Source organism: Gadus chalcogrammus, chromosome 23 (genome assembly GCF_026213295.1).
Source record: "Gadus chalcogrammus isolate NIFS_2021 chromosome 23, NIFS_Gcha_1.0, whole genome shotgun sequence".
NCBI lineage: Eukaryota > Metazoa > Chordata > Actinopteri > Gadiformes > Gadidae > Gadus > Gadus chalcogrammus.
The window spans coordinates 2,336,756-2,358,278 of record NC_079434.1 but is presented as its reverse complement, the minus strand read 5'-3'; the positions used below and the strand labels follow the sequence as shown (position 1 = coordinate 2,358,278).

General features: G+C 48.6%; 1 protein-coding gene across 1 annotated transcript in view; it reads left to right on the top strand.

Moving 5' to 3' along the window:
* boc (BOC cell adhesion associated, oncogene regulated) overlaps positions 1–20,451 on the top strand; it is a 24,334-nt gene extending 3,883 nt beyond the window's left edge. Inside the window, exons 3-17 of the mRNA XM_056584220.1 lie at positions 2,123–2,269; positions 3,610–3,753; positions 4,264–4,557; positions 5,777–6,055; positions 6,915–7,180; positions 7,663–7,828; positions 7,997–8,065; positions 8,985–9,194; positions 13,914–14,089; positions 14,419–14,641; positions 14,888–15,067; positions 16,302–16,528; positions 16,747–16,835; positions 17,218–17,369; positions 17,548–20,451. Coding sequence (XP_056440195.1) covers positions 2,123–2,269; positions 3,610–3,753; positions 4,264–4,557; positions 5,777–6,055; positions 6,915–7,180; positions 7,663–7,828; positions 7,997–8,065; positions 8,985–9,194; positions 13,914–14,089; positions 14,419–14,641; positions 14,888–15,067; positions 16,302–16,528; positions 16,747–16,835; positions 17,218–17,369; positions 17,548–17,768 — 2,843 coding nt within the window. The 3' untranslated portion in view covers positions 17,769–20,451. The remainder of the gene's footprint in view (positions 1–2,122; positions 2,270–3,609; positions 3,754–4,263; positions 4,558–5,776; positions 6,056–6,914; positions 7,181–7,662; positions 7,829–7,996; positions 8,066–8,984; positions 9,195–13,913; positions 14,090–14,418; positions 14,642–14,887; positions 15,068–16,301; positions 16,529–16,746; positions 16,836–17,217; positions 17,370–17,547) is intronic.
* Positions 20,452–21,523: the final 1,072 nt, after the last annotated feature.

Sequence of the window (21,523 nt, the reverse complement as noted above, 5' to 3'; positions counted from 1 at the left end):
CACACACACACACACACACACACACACACACACACACACACACACACACACACACACACACACACACAAGGAGCTCCTACGACGTGAACACACCTGAGGCCCACCTATGCAGGGTTTTTCCTGTAAAGAATGCAGGAGGGGAGGGGAGAGGGAAGGGAGAGGGGGGAGTGAGGGAGGGGAGAGGGGGGAGTGAGGGAGGGGAGAGGGAGGGGGGTTAAAAGGTGTAACAGGAGGAATGTTTTGGGAGAAGAAGTGGGCTGGAGGAGAGGAGACGAGGAGAGGGAAGGAGAGAGAGGAGGGCAGGCAGGGGGTAGCTGTAAAAACAGGACCTGATTGATTTAGCAAATGGAGCGTCTCGGGTCTCGGCCAGGCTCCGCCCACACACTCACACTCACACTAACACACTCACACCAACACACACACAAACACACACACACACACACACACACACACACACACACACACACACACACACACACACACACACACACACACACACACATACACACACACACACACACACACAAATGCGGTCAGGCACTCAAAAACATTTGCGTCCTCGCATGGGATGTCCTTGAGGACTCGGAAAAGTGGTGTGTATGTATGTGTGTGTCAGTGTGTGTATGCGTGCACATGTGTGCGTGTACATGTGTGTGTGCCGTTAGCATTGGCACTTGTCCCTCAGAAGGAGACCTTCCACATGTATGCTGAATGCATTAGCTATGGCCGCCTGGCTCCACCCTACATGCTACAGCAGTTCACTCTATATATTGTTTTAGGTAAATTACATTTGGCAGTTAGACAAACGATGTCCTCAGGCCAACTCTCCCAGCACACTGAGCTCTCCTCAGGACGCTGTATAACCGGCCTCTTGCCTATTTGCCAACCTTAATCCCGGCCAAGTAAAATAAGTCTGCCATTGCACCTTTGGAAAGAATGGCCTGTGGCCATGTTTGTCAGGAATAAATCCACCGGGCCTGGGTGGACATTTAATTAGGGTCTGACTTCTACCATTTTTCATTTCACCATCACACTCCTGCTCGACTCCAACATTTTTTAACTTGTTCGCTTACACTCTCTCTTTCCAGCGTCTTTCCCTCCGTTCCTGATGTTGCCCCCTACCCCCCCCCCCCACCCCCCACACACACACTTACTTTGCATGCTAGTCTTTTAAACGGACGGCTCTCTATTTTTTTCCTTCTCATGCCATTTCCTCCCAAACCATCTTATATATCCTATCTTATCTTTCCCTGAAACTCTAGTCGATGGACCCCTCTAACCTTTGACCCCCCGCGGCCAGGCCTCCGGGCCCCATTGGGGGGGGTCAGGGGTTAGGGGTAATGTCTGTGCGGTGCAGACTGTGTGTCTGCACGGGGGGGGGGGGTGGCCTCTGTAATCCCACTCCCTGTTCTCACTCAGGCTAATGCCAGCCATGCTAGCTTTAGACCTGCCCCAGCTCCAAGCTCAACTGCTCATGTGCCACTCTACTCTGTGCATTCTCACTGCCGTTGTACTTCTGATGGATACAAAAAACTGTGGATTCAGTTGAGTTCAGTTGAGTTCAGTTTTTATTTGTCATTGTTACAGAATAACAACGGAATGTTGTTGGAGCAAAACACAGACAGGCATGTAGTTTTAATTGTCCACCAATTCATACATTTATACATAATTAAACTCCATGAATCAATTATTCAATCCCCCAGTATTTGACACATAATAACTACTGGATTATATGTCAACTACATCAACTACAATTCCCAGAGCTCCAGAAACCTCAACAGATTGAACCAGTGGAAGGGGTTGCATGGCTCAGGGTCAACTGGGTTAGGGCTAGAACAGTGTACCCTTTGACAGTATGATGGCTCGCTCAGAGCAAAGGCAATCTAATTCAAGTGAGGACGTTGAAGGAGAACCTGACTCCAAGCACATGCAGTTTGTTAATAGTTCATCTCTCTATGATAAAAATCAATCATGTTTTTATTTGTTTTAACCTTTGGTGGATCCACAGTGGATAGATATCTATGACATCAACAGATCTCCATGTAGACTCACCCTGTCCTCCTCCAGAGCAGCTCTCTGTGTTGTATCTGGATAGTAAGGTTGACTCCCTGTTCTCCTCCAGAGCTGCGGGACTTTGAGCCGGACGCCCACCAGGACATCGAGGTGGACGAGGGCAACACGGCCGTCATCCAGTGCCACCTACCTGAGAGCCAGCCCAAGGCCCTGGTCCGCTACAGCGTCAAGCAGGAGTGGCTGGAGACGTCCAAGGGTAGGACCATGTTCACTCTATTTATATTTAAAAATTATCCAAAATGCATCCATAGTGAATAGTGGGGAAAAAACAATATTCACGGAGCCTGAGGTGAATAATTGTTTTAGTATATACTACACGTGAACACTGCAAAAAACACATTTTACCGGGATTTATTTGTTTCTATTAGCGGTTTATTTGTTTTTAATAGCATGACGAGACGACCGTCACGCGCGCTCAAACAATATCCCGAGTTTGAGATCTCAATCATGGGATATTGCCAAATATCCCGAGATAGCGAACCAATCAAATTGCGCCATCTTAGGGGGTTCACGTGTAGCATACACTAATGATTCGTATCAATTGAAATGGGGTTGACCATCGGCACTGTCAGTGGGGTTCTGAAGGTTCTGTTTGATGATGATGTGTGATGAATAGTCTTTGTCACTCCGTCAATGTCTGTCAATCGTTCTCTTTCTTTTTCTCTTTATCTCTCTCTCCCTCTCCCTTCCCCTTTCCCCCTCCCTGCTCCTTCTCCCTCCCCTCTTCACTCTCTCTTCCTCCGCCACTCCCTTCACCTCTACTCTCTCTCTCCCTCCCTCCCTCTCCCTCCTCTCCCCTCCCCCTCTCTCTCTCCCCCCTTTCTCTCTCCCTCCCCCTATCTCCCTCCCTTTTCCTCTCCCTCCCCCTCCCCCTCTACTCTCTTTCCCTCCCTCTCTCTCCCTCCCTCCCCCTGTCTCCCCTATCTCTCTCTCCTGGAATGCTCTAATCCCTGTATCGGGCCGTTGCGGCGAGCAGCCGGTGATAAGGGCCTTATCTGGGGGATGTTGAAACATGGGAGGACCCGTGTTTATTTGGAAGCCATTTATTTCCCTGGCTTATCAGCAACAACAAAATAGCCAGCCATCTGTGGGCTCGTGGTGCTTCTGTCGAAGCCTGGGGGCAGAGGGTGGGGGTGTGTGTGTGTGTGTGCGTGTGGTTGTGTGTGTGTGTGTGTGTGTGTGTGTGTGTGTGTGTGTGTGTGTGTGTGTGTGTGTGTGTGTGTGTGCGGTTGTGTGTGTGTGTGTGTGTGTGTGTGTGTGTGTGTGTGTGTGTGTGTGTGTGTGTGTGTGTGTGTGTGTGTGCGTGTGTTTGTGTGTGTGTGTGTGTGTGTGTGTGTGTGTGTGTGTGTGTGTGTGTGTGTGTGTGTGTGTGTGTGTGTGTACATAACATTACAAACAACACAATAGCATCTATGATTATCCTACAAAAAAACATAATGCCTAATGACACAATGTCGTCTTGGTACAAATTATTATTTCTAGTATATCAAAGCCCAGACTATTAAAGTGTTTGTGGTTGTGGTTGTGGTCCCCCAGGGAACTACCTCATCATGCCGTCGGGGAACCTGCAGATCGCCAACGCCACGGAGGACGACGCCGGGCCCTACAAGTGCGCCGCCTACAACCCCGTCACCCAGGAGGTCAAGACCTCGGCGTCGGCCGACCGCCTCCGCATCCGCCGTGAGTCTCCTGCAGACACGGGCCGATGCTCACACGAGTGCATCCTGCACAAACACATTAACGGAGCATCGCTTTGAGGAGCGCCTTCCTTTAGCTAACAATATTTAGTGATGATGGACTCAAAAATTAAGAGTCAAATCATTTTTGACTCTCAACTTATAAAGCAGTCCCATGACTGCTTTATCACATGTTTGAATGCCTTAAAACATCGTTGCAATTGGGGGTAAGGGGCTTTGCCCGGATCCGGGTCATTTCGGGATGAGGTTTAGTCACTATCTATGTTTGAATGATGGAACATAATGATATGATAGCCCTATCATTGGCAGTATTATGAACGGTACAAACTGGGTGTCTCTGGTGACACTGTTGTGATCTACAGCAACAATGGCCGCCGATCTTGGAGATCTTTACAACATATGAGTCACCTGCAACATTTTTCAAAACCTCTCGAGTCTGAAGTTGATGATCACCTTGGATCTGCCCCCCCCCCCCCCCCCCCCCCCCCCCAAGGCGCCACCCCGGAGGCGGCCCGCATCACCTACCCGCCTGCGTCGCGCTCCATCATTGTGACCAAGGGCCAGCGGCTGGTGCTGGAGTGTGTGGCCAGTGGCGTCCCGGCTCCGCTGGTCACCTGGGCCAAGGACGGCCAAGACCTGCGTCGCCATAACAACACACGCTTCCTGCTCAGCAACCTGCTGATCGACGCGGCCGGGGAGGGCGACTCGGGCACCTACGTGTGCCGCGCCCACAACGGCATGGGCTCGCCGCAGCAGGCCGCCGTGCTGTACCACGTGCAGGTGTTCGGTGAGCGCCCGCCCGCCATGGGGCTGTGGGGGAGGGGGTGTGTGTGGCAGAGGTGGACTGTGTGTGTGTGTGTGTAGCAGTGGTGGAGTTAGTTAGTGTTGTTGTTTGGCTTCAATTTATGTCGTTTTAAAAGCTTATGAGGGATTCGCTTTTACAACAAACCATCCCCTGCAGACTGGTTCTGCTCCAACAGAACCAGTCCAGACTGGTTCTGCACCAACAGAACCAGTACTTCTCCCTTATAAACCACCTCTTGTGTGCCCTCAGTCAACGCCCCTCACTCTGGGATAATTTATCTCTCTTCCAATACTTAAGTTTCGTCTCTTTCATGTATTAAAGCCCAAAAAACACAAGCGCTAGGCTGCAGTTTGGCAGAGACAGGGCTTCATGTGTGTACTGGCGCTGGGGCATGCTAGCCCCCCCCCCCCCCCCCCCCCGGTCCCCCCCCACAACCCCCCCCCCACCCCCCCCACCCCCCCGGCGGGGTTGATTGCCCCTCGTTATAGATGACTGTTTTCCCAGTGATTCGCTGTGTTTGTGTTTGTGAGTGTGTAAGTGTCCCCCGTGCATGAGAGGGAGAAAAAGCGAGCGAAAAGAAAGAGGGAGAGTTGGATGGAAAGAGGAAAAGGAGAGAAGGAGCAGAGAGAGAGAGAGGGAGAGGGAGAGGGAGGGAAAAAGGGAGGACAGAAAACAAATGCAAAAGAGGCAGCGAGCTAGAGAGAGGGGTGCTGCGCAGGCGTGTGTGTCTGTGAGTTTATGTGTGTGTGTTGCGGGCTTGTTCTTGCTCCAGCTGGTCTTAATTAGAACCAGAGAGCTCTAATGAGCTCTGTCTCTACCCTGATTCACAGGCAGCCAACCATCAACTGGCTAGCCCAGCCTCGCCCGCCTCCCCATGCCCCATACGCATATGTGCTTAACCACACACACGCACGCACGCACGCACGCACGCACACACACACACACACACACACACACAAAGATGCATGGACATGCACACATGGTGCCTATACTTGCCAGGTTGGAGTGGTGGATACGTACACCCACTCACTTACATGCACTCAATGTGTTCCGCTTGGAGACCTGCCCTGTTGGAATACTCGGATCTGTTGAAAATGTCACTATGTAGCACGCACACGCATACAATCCCAACCAGTTGTTTATGCATTGCACACGCACACTTTGGTTCCTCCCGCCCTAAGCCTGGTCTCTCCCCCCACAGAGCCCCCCCAGGTGACGTTGGAGCTGCAGCAGGAGCTGGACGAGGTGTCCTGGGGCGAGACGGTGCGCTTCAGCTGCCAGGCGCGGGGCAAGCCGGCGCCCGCCGTGGTGTGGCTGCACAACGCCCGGCCCCTGGCCCCGTCGCCACGGCACCGCGTCACGGCCCGCGCCCTGCGAGTCATCAACGTGGGCCCCCAGGACCAGGGCCTCTACCAGTGCATGGCCGAAAACGGCGTGGGCAGCGCACAGGCCTCCGCCCGCCTGGTCACCGTGCCGACGGGTGAGTGCCCTCAGGAGCCGATCGAGTGACCTGTATCAACTTTATAACTACCATAACCATAACCAACTCTAACTTATAATCACTAAATATCCATGATAAACATAACCAACCATAACCTAAATTAGCTATTAGCAACTAGATAAACCACATTACCTGACCAAAAACTAATCTATTTAAACTTTATAACTCATAACCCTAGCCTATATAAACTATGTAACTCTACCCTGAGCCTCTTTCACACGTAGTTCTTGGTAAATTACTGGGATGGGATAACCTTCCAGGCACAGCAAGTGATTTTCACTCTCATAGCAAAGCATGAACAGAGAGGGATCGCCGGCAGGGGGCGGTACTGAGCCGTTCTGGAGGCCAGCAGGGGGCGGTACTGAGCCGTTCTGGAGGCCAGCAGGGGGCGGTACTGAGCCGTTCTGGAGGCCAGCAGGGGGCGGTACTGAGCCGTTCTGGAGGCCAGCAGGGGGCGGTACTGAGCCGTTCTGGAGGCCAGCAGGGGGCGGTACTGAGCCGTTCTTGAGGCTAGCAGGGGGCGGTACTGAGCCGATCTGGACGCCAGCAGGGGGCGGTACTGAGCCGTTCTGGAGGCCAGCAGGGGGAGCAAGAGCAGCTTCATTATTTTAGAACCAGTCTCAAAACCTACTTGAAAAAAGCATCTTGTCTGCAAACAAAGAAGCTGTGTTGATATTTGTTATTGAACCCCCACAAGGCATATCGCAGATTGACTCCTTTTCCCGTCACACTCAACCCCATGCAGGGGAGGTCCTGGAACATTTCTGGGAAAGACTGGGTGTGTGAAAGGGGCTCTACGTAAAGGACATCACTCTGATGGTCATGTGTCTATCTGCAGGGAGCCCGTCGCGCCTCAAGCCGCCCTCTGTCCTGCGGCCGCTGAGCCCCGACAAGGTGCTGCGGGAGCAGGCCCCCAGGCCGGGGGGCCCGGGGCCCCTGCTGCCCCTGGACTGCTCTGAGCTGCCCGGGCACATCTCCCCGGCGGAGGCCCCCATCATCCTGAGCCAGCCCCGCACGGGGAAGGCCGACTTCTACGAGCTGACGTGGCGGCCGCGGGGGGACGGGGGGGCGCCCGTCCTGGAGTACACGGTCAAGTACCGGAAGGTAAGCAGACCAGGGGTTGACTGCTCAGGCGTCTCATCTAGTTCTATTTAGTTCTATCTGGTTCTATCTAGTTCTATTTAGTTTGATCTCGTTCTATCACGATCTATCACGTTCCAACTCGTTCTATCAGGATCTTTCAGGATGTATCACGATATTACATGTTACATCACAATGTATCGCAGTTTATATCTTAATGTATCACATTATATCATGATTTCTATTATGATCCTTGCTCCATTTATAATCATGAACAGCCGAATCTTATCTGAGATACACATAAGGACACACACCTATCTTGAGAACTAAGCTGAAGGTCTTTTCCTCTCTCCTCTCCTCTCTCTCCTCTTTTCTCTCCTCTTTCCTCTCCTCTCTCCTCTCCTCTCCCCTCTCCTATTCTCTCCCCTCCTTTCCTCTCCTTCTCTCCTCTCCTCTCTCCCCCCCCTCCTCTCTCCTCTCTCCTCTCCTCTCCTCCCCTCCCCAAGCTGGGCGAAACCCAGGGCGAGTGGACCTCCAGCCGTATCTCGGGCTCGCTCCACAAGCTGACGCTGGCCAAGCTGCAGCCCGACAGCCTATACGAGGTGGAGATGGCCGCCAAGAACTGTGCTGGCCTGGGCCAGCCCGCCATGATGACCTTCAGGACCGGCCGAGGTAGGGGAAGACGCACACACACGTGTGCTACACTCACCACTTTAGACACAGGATCTAAACCTTGGGTCAGTGTCACATTAATAAATAACAAACATAAAGATACGCACTGTGACGTTGTCTGTAGTAGTTGTGGCTTCATGAGTGGATGCTGTTTGTGTTGACCTGTAGGCCGCAGGGTTCCAGGGGGTCAAAACGACCCACCAAAGACCCCTGCCGTCCCCTCACCCAGCCTCTCCCGTGAGTCCCCCCGCCTCCCACCTCCCTCCCCCCTGTTCTCTCTCCTACCTCTCCCCTCTCTCCTCTCTCCCCCCTCCTCCCCCTTCCCTCCTCCCTCCTCCCCCCTCTCTCCTCCCTCATCTCTCCTCTCTCCTCTCAGACACTAACCTCTAGTGTTGTACTGATGCATCCTCTCTGCTCCTCTCTCCTCACCACTAGTGAGAAACACAATGTCTCCTCTCTCCTCAATACTAATGACTCACACAATGTCTCCTCTCTCCTCAATACTAATGACTCACACAATGTCTCCTCTCTCCTCACTACTAGTGACTCACACAATGTCTCCTTTCTCCTCACTAATAGTGACAAACACAATGTCTCCTCTCTCCTCACTACTAGTGACTCACACAATGTCTCCTTTCTCCTCACTACTAGTGACTCACACAATGTCTCCTCTCTCCTCACTACTAGTGACTCACACAATGTCTCCTTTCTCCTCACTACTGTGACTCACACAATGTCTCCTCTCTCCTCACTACTAGTGACTAACACAATGTTTCCTTTCTGCTTGTCTCACTCACTGAAGGATGAGCACTGTGTAAGTGATTGTAAACATTTTACTGGACGCTCTTTTGAACCGTTTTTCACCTTTTCATGTCAAGATCATTTTGAACTTTTATTTTGTACGTACTGTTTGTCCTCCTGTGTCCTCGTCTGGTCCTGCGTCCGTGTGTCTCTGTGTGTGCACGTCTCCTGCTGGTTCATGTCTGACCCCTCCCCCACACACACACACACACACACACACACACACACACACACACACACACACACACACACACACACACACACACACACACACACACACACACACACACACACACACCCACACACACACACACACACACCTCAAGTTAACCCTCTCTCACCCCTCCCCCCACAGCCCCCGAGGCCCCGGACAAGCCCACCATCTCCACGGCGACGGAGACATCGGCATTTGTGACGTGGATCCCGCGCGGTAACCGGGGCTTCCCCATCATATCGTTCCGGGTGGAGTACAAGAAGGTGAAGAAGGCGGGGGAGGACTGGGTCACCGCCGTGGCCAAAATCCCACCCACACTCCTCTCCGTGGAGATCGCCGCCCTGGAGAAAGGTTCGTCCAATCACCTTGCACGCTTTGAAGTCATGAGCCCACCGTTGTTGAGAGTAATAAACCCACGCTTTCTTCACAATGTTATTATATTATAAATGTATGTATATATCAGTGGCGGCTGGTGGTTTTTAAAGTGAGGGAGGAAGGACTGCACACTTGGTTGCCATTGGCCTGCTTGCACTGTTGGTGTATGGTGGCATAAGAATGTGAGACTCAAGTTGTTTCAGGGTGTTTTGGTGAACTGCAAAATAGTAGGGAGGGATAGTTATGTGAATAAAATTGATACAAAGCCACCAGTGGCATCACTGTAAATTGAAAGCTGGTGGGCAGCATGTCTTTGAAATGGACTACAATGGCAGAAGGAAAGGATGCAAAGCCCATGAGTCAAATCAGGCCTACTCTTGATTTGTACAAGTAAATAAAAAAACCTGGGCCTATTTCTGCCCTCAATGACTGAAGTTATTGGTCGTAATTTAGCTATGTTTATTTTCAGTTACAATTGTTTTAAGAAAAGACTCAAGACCAAAAGTGATGCCATTTAAAATGCATCATGCTCTGAATCATTCACCCTTTCGACACCCTTTCCACAATATCAAACACAACGGTCAGAGTAACAAACTAGTAAAAGAATGAGAACATTATTTCAAGCAAACCTGATCTATAGGCAAGGTGCCTAGCAAGGAATGTCGCATAGCATCACCAACGTGAACTTGACACTTGTCGTGGCATTTGGTTGCCCTATCAAGATTTTTGACATCAGTGAAACCATGAACAGCCAACTTTGGAGATTTGCCATTATTCATTAGCAAACAGGGCCAGCAATACAGTCGATTGCTAGTAATGCGACCAGTAAGCCATGAGTACCTAGCAAACCATGTAAAGGCCGATTCATACCTCCGGATCCGGACGAAACTCGTCCGTCCGTACCAAACCTTCATACATCCGTCCGGTTTCAGCGTTGTTATGGATGATACGCAATACATCCTCTAGAGGGCAGTGACTGTTGTTTTCACAAATTAACGGCATTGACAATCGCAAACATGGCATCTGTAGAGGAGATGATTTTGCTTTGTGTCATCCGAAATCGGCAAAGAAGGTGCAGGCCTAGGCGGCGGTGGCATGTGACACCCCTCACGAATCCGCAGATTCTCCTCAAAATGTTGCGCCATTTTTAAATGACCAGTTACAACTCATTGCCCAAGCAGGTGAACAATAAAATAAAAAGGTCAGGTATATAGTATAATATAAGTATAAAACGTTAAATACAATACATGAATACAGATCAGATATGACACTATTCGCTCTATTTTCTCGAATGGTTGGACTGACTCTATAATGCCGCCTCGCCCCGGATTCGTAAGCTCAGAGGCGACGGATCCACTGACGGACGAAACGACCTCCGGGACCGGACGGAAGGGTTCCTATCCGTATTTACCGTAGGGTGTGAATGGGCCTTTACACCCCTTGCCCACTGCATCCATCCGTTGACGGATCTCATTGACTTTGCATGGGGCGATCACGAAATGCATTGTGCGATCTAGCATCTAGGATCGATTGCTCTTCCTTTGGTCCCTGGATGTTAACACTGAATTTTCGTACATTGAAATTTGCAGCTGAATTTGGCATGTTGAATTTGGGGACGTTAAAATTATTTAAGTTTAATTTTTTAACGTTGAATATTTGATTTATTTTTATTTGATTTATTTTTTTATATTTTTGAACATTGAAAAATAAAGTTAAATTCAGAGGCAAAAAATCCAGATACGTTATTTCAATGCATAAATATTCAGTGCTTAGAATTATATGGCTTTTTATTTTCAAAATCCGATGGCACAGATTTACTTCCATAGTTATTTTACTATTTTTGAGTTCTCTCTCAGAAAATTAACGTTTTTTTATTGATTGGATGAGTAATCTTTTTTGCCTAGCAGTTGTATAGGTCACCTGTGTATGCAAGTGCTACTTAAGATATATTAACAAGCAACAAACCGGAACATTTAAGTTAGATCATGTTTTATTGATGATAAAACTAACACATGTCAGTGATGCGCCTCATGCTCATGAACCTCTGGCCGCTCATCATCTCCCTGAAGCTCTTGTACTCTCCGGGCCTCATGTACATCATCCTGCCTCTGTACTGGGGCTGCTCGTACATCAGCCAGTGTCCGTCCATCACGTTGCAGGACTGGCAGTCGGACATACGGTAACGATCCTGGACGTCGTCACAGTCGTCCATCAGATCATAGGACTGACCACCGAAGTTCTCCCTCTCGTAGATCTTCATCCTGAACTGGCCTTTGTGCTGTAATGCAGAGATTCAAAGATAATGTCGGTAGACTTATAACAAAAACACAATCCATCTAACAGCTGAAATGTTCAAATAAATTGAACAGTATAACGTTGGGGACTTCTCTTACATAGGGGATCATCCTGCAGGACCTGATGTTGTCAAACATCATTCCCATGCTCATCATGCGGTTCATGTCACGGTACTCTCCCCTCCTCATGAAGTACTGGTTTCCCATGTAGTTGTTCCTCTCGTAGACCATGAAGCAGCCACTCTCCACCCTGCAGGACTGGCACCTGCTCATGTGAGAGGACATGTCGGCACAGTCGCTCATGCACTCATAGGAGCGACCCTGGAAATTCTTCTCCTCGTAGAAAGTGATCTGAAACAAATCATTTGTCAACCATAGCAGATCATGCTTGGATGTTGCCACTATTCATTGATTCTAAAAGGAAGTATCTAAGTTGGCTTCAATATTTTAAATAATTTGGTGTATTTTACCTTGCCCATCATGATTGCGGTGTTGGTTTCTCAGGTCCTCCAGGGATCGGTTGGTCAACTGATACCCTATCCTGTTTCAAGCCGGTACTTTTATACATGAATAGACTCAAACACTGCATGACGCCCCTATTGTTCAAACAACTGACCCAGCAACATGCTATAGAAATCCAGACAGAGGCTTACGCGTGCTCTAACGGGGTCAAACTCTCCAAATTGATCTTCTGGAAAAAGAGTTAAAGTGTAGGTGAACCCTGTGTTTAAGCTCGAATCCAGAAAAAAATGTGTTTTGGGCTGGGAGTTCTAGGAAGGATGGGGATTGTGTTATCCCCATGGCTATGACCCACGCCAACTTGGCGTGTTATAATGATGATGTTGGATAGGAAATGAACAACACTAAATGGCATACTATAAGCATCCGAGAGGCTTAACCCTCTCTCGGACATCAAAATAATCCATGGACCAGATTGAGCTAATCACATTCACGAACACACATACATTGTGGCGTGAACTATAAGTGTCCGAGAGGCATCATCTCTGGGACGCGGCCATCAATATTAAACGCTGCCCAGAGGGAGATCCATAAATCTGCCCATGTCATGGTGTTGGAAGTGCCTCGGAAAAGACACTTTGATGTCAACAAAATAACCCAACTTTAATTCAAAGCAGAGCAGAACGTTTGAAACAGAGACTGGCTAAAACGTTATTGTAAATAACGGTTTTATTTCAGTAAGTCATATAACACTCATACATATGGCGGTGCTAATGAAGTGCTGTGGAATATTGTCATTTTGACAGGGTACAATATAGTCACTGTGAGGTGTATGGGTTTGTTTGTTAGATGACGCAAGTCACGGTGGGACGTGACTCTTGACATGACACTGATTGCAGGAAGTGGTGCATTTGGCGGCATATGCCACAGAATTGATCCTAAACTGCTGGGTTGCTTTAAGGATGTTCTCGAGCAGGTCTCTGCAGTGCATAAATGATGCAACAGGGACTAAAAGTTCTGCCTGAGAACATGCCACTGAAAGACCTGGGTTTTAGAGTCACACCTCAGGTCTCACCAAATTAAACTTAGGAGGGCGGTGTCTGAGAGTAACATCGACATATGTCTTCCTGATGATTCCATCATATGGATATATAGATGGTGAACTGTCATTTTGAAACAGTGCTGATTTTACTGGCTGTAAGTCATGGCTGCGCCCCAATGCGCATGGCTGCGCCCCTCTCTCCCATTGAAACCCATGTTATTCACCGGCCGCCAGTACTTTCGGGGGAAATGAATGGGAGTCAACGAGAGAGGCTGAGGGAGGACCTTCCTCCCTGAAGTAATTGTCAATAGGCGATAGGTCCCTTTACCCAGGGAAACAAACATTATATGTTCAAAGGCATTAAAGTAGTCATATTTAAGGGCATTAATTCATTACAGTAGTCCGGGCAATCTACATTTTTTTATTCTCAACAATGTTAGGGAGGATTTACCTCCCTCTCCTCAATGGAGAAGCCTCCACTGGTATATATATATACACATATATATATTTGTGTGTATATATATATACAATATTATGACTCTAGTCATTAGACACTGTAGATCATATATATACGACTGTCTATATATATATACCTTGATATATATACACGCATATATGTTTATGTTATTACAGGGAAGCATTTCTTCCTAATTGTATTCCCATGCCCCCCCTCCCCGCTCTGATTGGTCAGGATAATGACCGTTGTTATGGTCGTTTCGCTAACGACTGCCGTTCATCGTTGTCCGATCGCAATCACAACATGTGGACTTTTAACGTAAGGCAGAAAGAAAACATGTGCGGTTCTCGATCATTAGTCATAAAGAACCTCATTCTGTTTGGTCGGGGGTCCGCCTGTATCAGCAGTACGCAGAGCACTTACCCCCCCCCTCCCCCCAACAGGTACGTCCTATAAGTTCCGCGTGGTGGCGGTGAACGTGATTGGCTGCAGCCCCCCCAGCGCTCCGTCGAAGGCCTACACAGTGGTGGGGGGGCGGACCAACGAGAGGCCCGTGGACGGACCCTACATCACCTACAACGAGGCCATCAACGAGACCGCCATCATCCTCAAGTGGAAGGTGAGAGAGGACGATAAACATGAGAGAGAGAGAGAGAGAGAGAGAGAGAGAGAGAGAGAGAGAGAGAGAGAGAGAGAGACTAGATGGATGGAGAGAGAGAGCGCCAGAGAGAGACACAGACAGACAGAGACAGACAGGATCAGCCTTCGGGGGTAACATTTGAGTATCACTAACTCTCTTCGTAACCATGATAGAAAGAAAAAACAAACAGACCTACTAATGATCCTATCCTGCTGCTGGTGTACCTGAAGCAGCCACCTTCTGGGCCCTAGGTTGACCTCCCACCCCAACCCCGACCCATAACCTTTGTTCCCCGTCCCATGGTGCAGTACGTCTCGGTGAACAACACGCCCATCTACGGCTTCAACATCTTCTACCGGCCCACGGACAGTGACAACGACAGTGACTACAAGAAGGACGTAGTGGAGGGCGATCGCTACTGGCACTCCATCACCGACCTGCAGCCTGAGACCGCCTACGACATCAAGATGCAGTGCTTCAACGAGGGCGGGGACAGCGAGTTCGGCAACGTGGTCATCCTGGAGACCAAAGGTACGGGCCTCGAGGAGCCTTCCTCAGCCTCACACTGCTGGGCAGTCTGCTTGTGTTGCTGGGTTACTCCCAGCAACACCACACAACACAGCAATCTCAGGTTTATGGCATATTTAAATTATACCAACGGACTGCCACCAATAGACTGCTATGTCACATGGTCCATCAATTAATGCTTTCCTTTCTATCTCTCTCTCGCTCTGTCTCTGTCTCTCTCTCTCACTCTCTGTCTCTCTCTCCCCCAAGCTCGCCCTCACCACCAGCGCCCCCTCCCATCAGAGACTCCTCACCACGGCCCTTCAGGTGGGGCGGTGCCGCGCCCCAACGACCTGCCCTACCTCATAGTGGGTGGGGTCCTGGGCGCCTTCGTCTTCATCATCGTGGCCTTCATTCCCTTCTGCCTGTGGAGGACATGGGCCAAGCAGAGTGAGGAGACACCAGCACATTAACTTATATATAGATAGACATATCAAATACATACTGTACTCATAGAGTGATTAATATCGATTTAATAAGAATACTTAGATTTAGATTTTTAATAAAGGGTCTGTAAAATATCTAAAACGATTTATATAAAATAGATGTATATTTTACAGACCCTTTATTAAAAATCAAAATCTAAGTATTAGATTTAGATATATCTTATGCATAAGAATATATTTGAAACATACATAAATACTGTCTAATCGATACAAATGGATCCAGAGCATTGGTAGAGTTTAACTGTATCTGGGAAGATCGAAATAGCCATAGACGGTCCCTCTAGCTGCTCTATATAACGCTGGGCATCTCTCAGCCTCCCTCTAGCTGCTCTATATAACACTGGGCGTCTCTCAGCCCCTCTAGCTGCTCTATATAACACTGGGCGTCTCTCAGGCCCTCTAGCTGCTCTATATAACACTGGGCGTCTCTCAGCCCCTCTAGCTGCTCTATATAACACTGGGTGTCTCTCAGGCCCTCTAGCTGCTCTATATAACACTGGGCGTCTCTCAGGCCCTCTAGCTGCTCTATATAACACTGGGCGTCTCTCAGGCCCTCTAGCTACTCTATATAACAGTGGGCGTCTCTCAGGCCCTCTAGCTGCTCTATATAACGTTGGGTGTCTCTTTGCCCTCTAGATAATCTATAAAACACTGGGCGTCTCTCAGCCTCTAGCTGCTTTATGTAACGCTGGTTGCTCTATATAACACTGGGCGTCTCTCAGCCCCTCTAGCTGCTCTATATAACGCTGGGTGTCTCTCAGGCCCTCTAGCTGCTCTATATAACGCTGGGCATCTCTCAGCCTCCCTCTAGCTGCTCTATATAACGCTGGGCATCTCTCAGCCTCCCTCTAGCTACTCTATATAACACTGGGTGTCTATCAGCCCCTCTAGCTGCTCTATATAACACTGGGTGTCTCTCAGCCCCTCTAGCTGCTCTATATAACGTTTGGTGTCTCAGCCTCCTGGCGCTCTAGCTGCTCTGTATAACGCTGGCCGTCTCTCTAGCTGCTCTGTATAACGCTGGCCGTCTCTAGCTGCTCTGTATAACGCTGGCCGTCTCTCTAGCTGCTCTATTTAACGCTGGCCGTCTCTCTAGCTGCTCTATATAACGCTGGGTGACTCTCCGCCTCCTGGCGCTCTAGCTGCTCTATTTAACGCTGGCCGTCTCTTGTTCTCAGAGCAAACGTCGGACCTGGGCTTCCTGGTCGTAGCGCCAGCGGTGTCCTCCTGCCAGTACACCATGGTCCCGCTGCAGGGGCGGCCCCTGGGCCCGGGGCACTGCCCCCTGGACCCCCACAATGCCCCCACCCACCATCACACCAGCTGCCTCTCCAATGGAGAGTACATCCCCAACAGAGGGTACACCCCCAACGGCAAACCACACTGCCTCCCGGGGTTCCAGCAGGTGAGGACACAACAAGCTGTCTTCAGTCATCTGCTTCATTGGCAGGAGAAATATTTATAACATCGCAACACAAGCGGGAATATTTATTTTGAACTAACGCACTCAACAATAGTTCATGTAGATAATAAAATATGGTTATTCATACACATGAGACAGAACGATGATAACTTGCTGTGAGAAGGACATGGTGGCTCATCCTGTGTGTGTTGTGGTCTCAGGAGGAGAGGGACGGGGATATGGAGTGTGACACGCTGCTGCCACACCACATGTCCAACGGACACCTGCCCGCATACCACTGCACCACCAGGTACACACACCACCACACTGCGGCTCCACCTGGTACACACACCACCACACTGCGGCTCCACCTGGTACACACACCACCACACTGCGGCTCCACCTGGTACACACACCACCACACTGCGGCTCCACCTGGTACACACACCACCACACCGCTGCTCCACCGACTCTTTCACCAAAAGCATATCTTGGCTCTCTGGTTCTTTGAGGTTCAAAAACAAATCAATAGCATTACCTTCATCGATAACAAACCCTTATCTACCAACTGGGATTAATAAAGGACATCTTATCTTAAACCAGGACTCTGATGAAATATTAATATTTCTATATAAGAAATGACCAAATGTATAAATGAAGTTACTAAATATTGTTTCCCTTTCCTGCCTCAGTGCCCCTGAGCACCACAGAGAGGATTTCTGCCCCTCCGACGACTCCACCCTTCAGCTTCTCCACCCTTCCCATCAGCCAATCAGCGTACAGGATATAGAGGATGACGCCCACTTTTATGGGGATAACGAACCAGAGGAGCGCTTCACTAAAGGTATTGTTTCAACCCCACATATTGTCTATACTACAATGAGCATCAGTTGCAAATGTAATAAATGCTATTTCGTTACAATACAGTACCATTTATAAAATGTATTTTAATAACTACGTAAAATAACATTTTGCGATGTGCTGAGGGTTGACATCTAAAGTTGCTGATTTATTTCTTCTAGACTCGTCCTTCCCTCACTTGGCCCTCGAAGACGAAGGAAACTTCACCGCATCCTCCTCAGCGGCCACCACGCCGCAGTCCCAGAATGCATCGCTGGAGGAGGTAGACATGGTTCCCAGCGAGAGGGGGGCCCTCGGCGAGGGGGGGGCCCTAGGCGAGGGGGGGGCCCTTGGCGAGGGGGCCTTGGACGCCGAAGGGACGAGCGACTCAGCAGACGCATGAGAAGAGAGAGAATGACCCGATATTTATTTTTGTATCACGGATATTTATATATTTATGCATTTTGTACATAAATATGTTAGTATTACCTGTACATATGTTTTATTTTCATATTGAAAAGGATTCTTTATACAAGCTTCCTCAAATGATTGAGATATTATTCTTTTTTCCCCTTGGTTCAGTGGGCCATAGGAATATATGTATATGGTGTAGGTATATTTATATATATATGGTGTAGGTATATATATATATATATATATATATATATATATATATATATATATATATATATATATATATATATGGTGCAGGTACTGTATTTATATATATGGCGTAGGTATGTATATATATATGGTGTAGGTAATCTATATATATATATATATATATATATATGGTGCAGGTGTATATATATATATATATGATCCCCAGTATTCAGCGCTCAAAGGATTCCGGCTCCACATCATTCCTAAACATTTCACTGCAGACAGTATGACTCAGAGGACGTGAACACTGAGCTCTCCTCACGCTGTAGTCCTGCAGAGTCAGAGGACGTGAACACTGAGCTCTCCTCACGCTGTAGTCCTGCAGAGTCAGAGGACGTGAACACTGAGCTCTCTTCATGCTGTAAGTCCTTCAGACTCTGTCTCTCTGTGTAGAAATAACACAAATGTATCGAGTGTCGTGCGGCATTAACAAAACTTGTAACATGTGTATGCAAAATGAACAAGCGTCACGTTCCAGTAGTCTAGTGTTCACAGAGATTCTATATATTGTATAGTTATTTATTTTTAGCATTATGAGTCATTTTTTTACTTTTAGCATCACTTAATGGGAGAGATTCTGGAAATTGACATTTTTACAGTCGTTCATAAGCTGAAGTGGGGGCTGTCCTGAAGCATTGTTTACTGCTGGTCCCCAAACGCCCGCCGGAAGGGAAGCTCTGGCAATGTGTGGGGGCCAAGCCTCCCTGGAAATGGCGGTAAAAATAAGTACTTGCCTCTGCCTGAGGTCAGCGGACCCCCAGATGAAGGAGACCCCTAGTCTACATCCCTCACGAGTCTAGCCATTGCCATGGTTACGCATGCTGGAGCACTATTGCATGTAAATAAAGCTTATCAAAATATACAGACTACTTTTTATTTTAATTCTATCGTATCACAATTGCTTCATTAGTTTGTCCAGAGTTGCTATTCAGTTCATTATGTCGATTGACTTTGGGATGGGAGACAATTTACTATCCTGAAGCATGGGTCATATATAAAAGTATTAAGACATATAGGGTTAGGGGTCGACATGTTACCAATGTGTTCACTGTATCGCAAGACGGTTTGGATGAAGGCACACAATGGTATATCATTATATATGATAATGTCAATTTTAACATACTCTCTTGGTTATTTTTGGGATGTCCTAAACAACATGTGAAAAGAACAATTCTAGATACAATTTCCTTTCACCATCGACAAGTACTATAATGCTCTGGATATTCTCAAAACGTTTCCATTTAGCATGCATCGAGTGCGGCTGTAGAAACCTGCCTTTCAAGGCCTCCATGTGGAAACGTATAGAATATGATTAAACAGAATGCTTCTATCGCCACCTAGAGGCCGTTGGTCAAAAATCACAGACACAAACACCCACCTCGTTGATGCATGGAAAAGGATGCTTATAAACTTTATCAATCAACTTTGTACATACATACATACTCTTGTATGTACATACTCTAGTATGAAACATTGGTATTTACAAAATAGCTCTTGAGAAAATGGATTCTCTACAGTAAACCCTGATGCAAGTTAGTAAATTACATTTCTGGGTATTATTTAACATAACTTATTAACCTCAGTAAAAGTTTGAAATCTTCTTATAGACCTCATTGTGGATATTTACTACAAGATAGTTGAACCAAAGTATTCCAAAAGTTCCTTATTTGTGTCTCCACCTGAAGATGTAAAAAACCAAAAGAAATAATATGGACCATAATACGTCTATGGAGATTTAAACCTTAAAGAACACAATCTTTGATTTGGACCTACTCTTATCCACATCACTTGATCCCCCCCACCCACTGAAATGGTACCCGGACCACCAGGAACCCCTGCTCGCCATGGCGGCCAGCGACCAGCAGGCCAATCAGATGGCGCCTCCTTTCCTCAGCTCAGCGCTGGTAGAAGCTGTGTCCATTGCCACGGAGAAAGTCAGAACTGTTGAGGAGAGGGGCAATGGAGCTCACAGAGGGGTACGGGGAAAGTTGTGCTTCTTGCATGGAGCACGCCTGGTCTGGGTGGTCTGGGTGCCCTGAATCCTAACTGGTGCCATGCTGTCCGAGACATGGGGGTGCAGACCGGAGCTGAGACGGTAGACAACGTAGACGTCTACCGTGACGCTGGAGGAGGTGCTACGACCGTCTGTGGAACACAAGCCAGAGACAGCCCATCTGCTGGAACTGCTAGAGCTTCCAGTGGAGCTGAGCGGCCTCGATAGCTTCCTGTTAGGTTCAGTAGTGGTGACCTGTGAATTGGTCCGGGGCCCTGGGACTTTAGAGGCAGTGGTGCTATTGCCGACCACTGACACTGGTTTGCTCTTAATGGCCATGGCTGCTGCCACCGCTGTTGTGAGTGTGACCGCAGGAGTGGATGATAATGCACCAATTGGTAGACTCACAATGTCTTCATTTTGTGTAACATTAATACTAGTTGCAGATGTGCTTTGAGATACGCTCAGTGGGCTACTTACAGATGTTGGGCCTTCTTGTTGAAGGGGCTTACTGCATACTGCAGCCCGACTGGAGGAGTTTGATACAGTGATTGTTTTAGATCGGCTCTTGGAGATATTTTCTGGCGTTTTACCATCAGCAGTGACTTTACTACAATTGGCGGGTGTAACAACTGTGGTGACTGCAGGGACACTATCTTTTACACTCCCAGCAGTTGGGTATTCACCTACAGCAACCACTGGCCTAGCTGCACCAGCGATAGTAACCTGGGCCTGTCTGCTCTTGGAGGGCTTGGTTCTTTTGTTTGCGGTTCTTAGTGGCATCAGCCACAGAACATCAGAACAAGCGGGAGGGGAGGTGTAGCCGAAGCCTGTAAGTGTCTGGAGGGGGCAGTGGGTGCTACTTCTTGGACAGCACGGGCGACAGAAGAGGTGGGCTGTTGCTGCTGCTGTTGGACAACCGAAGGAGGAGCCGCAGGTTTCTGAAGATTCGTCAGACTGGTGATCGTCAGAGGCAGGCCTTGGGAGATGCTCTTGTTGAGGCTGCTCAGCGCCCCTAGACTATTGAGGGCCACATTGGTGGTAGGTTCTTCTGCGGTGGTGGGCTGGACCAGCTGCAGGGTGCTTTTGCTGCCCTGCATGCCTGCTTTATCTGCTGTATTCATGGGCTGCAAAGCAAACCATGAACTGTGGCCATTCACAGTGATGGTCTGTGGGGAGGCAGACTGAGCAGTCCTGGCAGGTGAATCCTGGATCCCCTGCTGGGAGGACTTCATTTTGGGTGTAACGGGGTGTGGTAAAATGAACAAAGCTGTTTACCACCAACCGTGTGTGATTTGATTTGATTTGAGATCTGATTTGGCAGTTCCGCTCTAACTGCGGTTTGAGACAAACAGGCATTTCCCTGCTGTAGGATGACCACACTCTGGTTATTGGTGTTCTGCGGAGCGGACACCCCAGACACGCCGGCCCCTGATGGGTTGACCTGCAGCACCTGCATGGTCTGGAGAAGGGGAAGTACTGTTGCCTGAGGCTGGGGTACA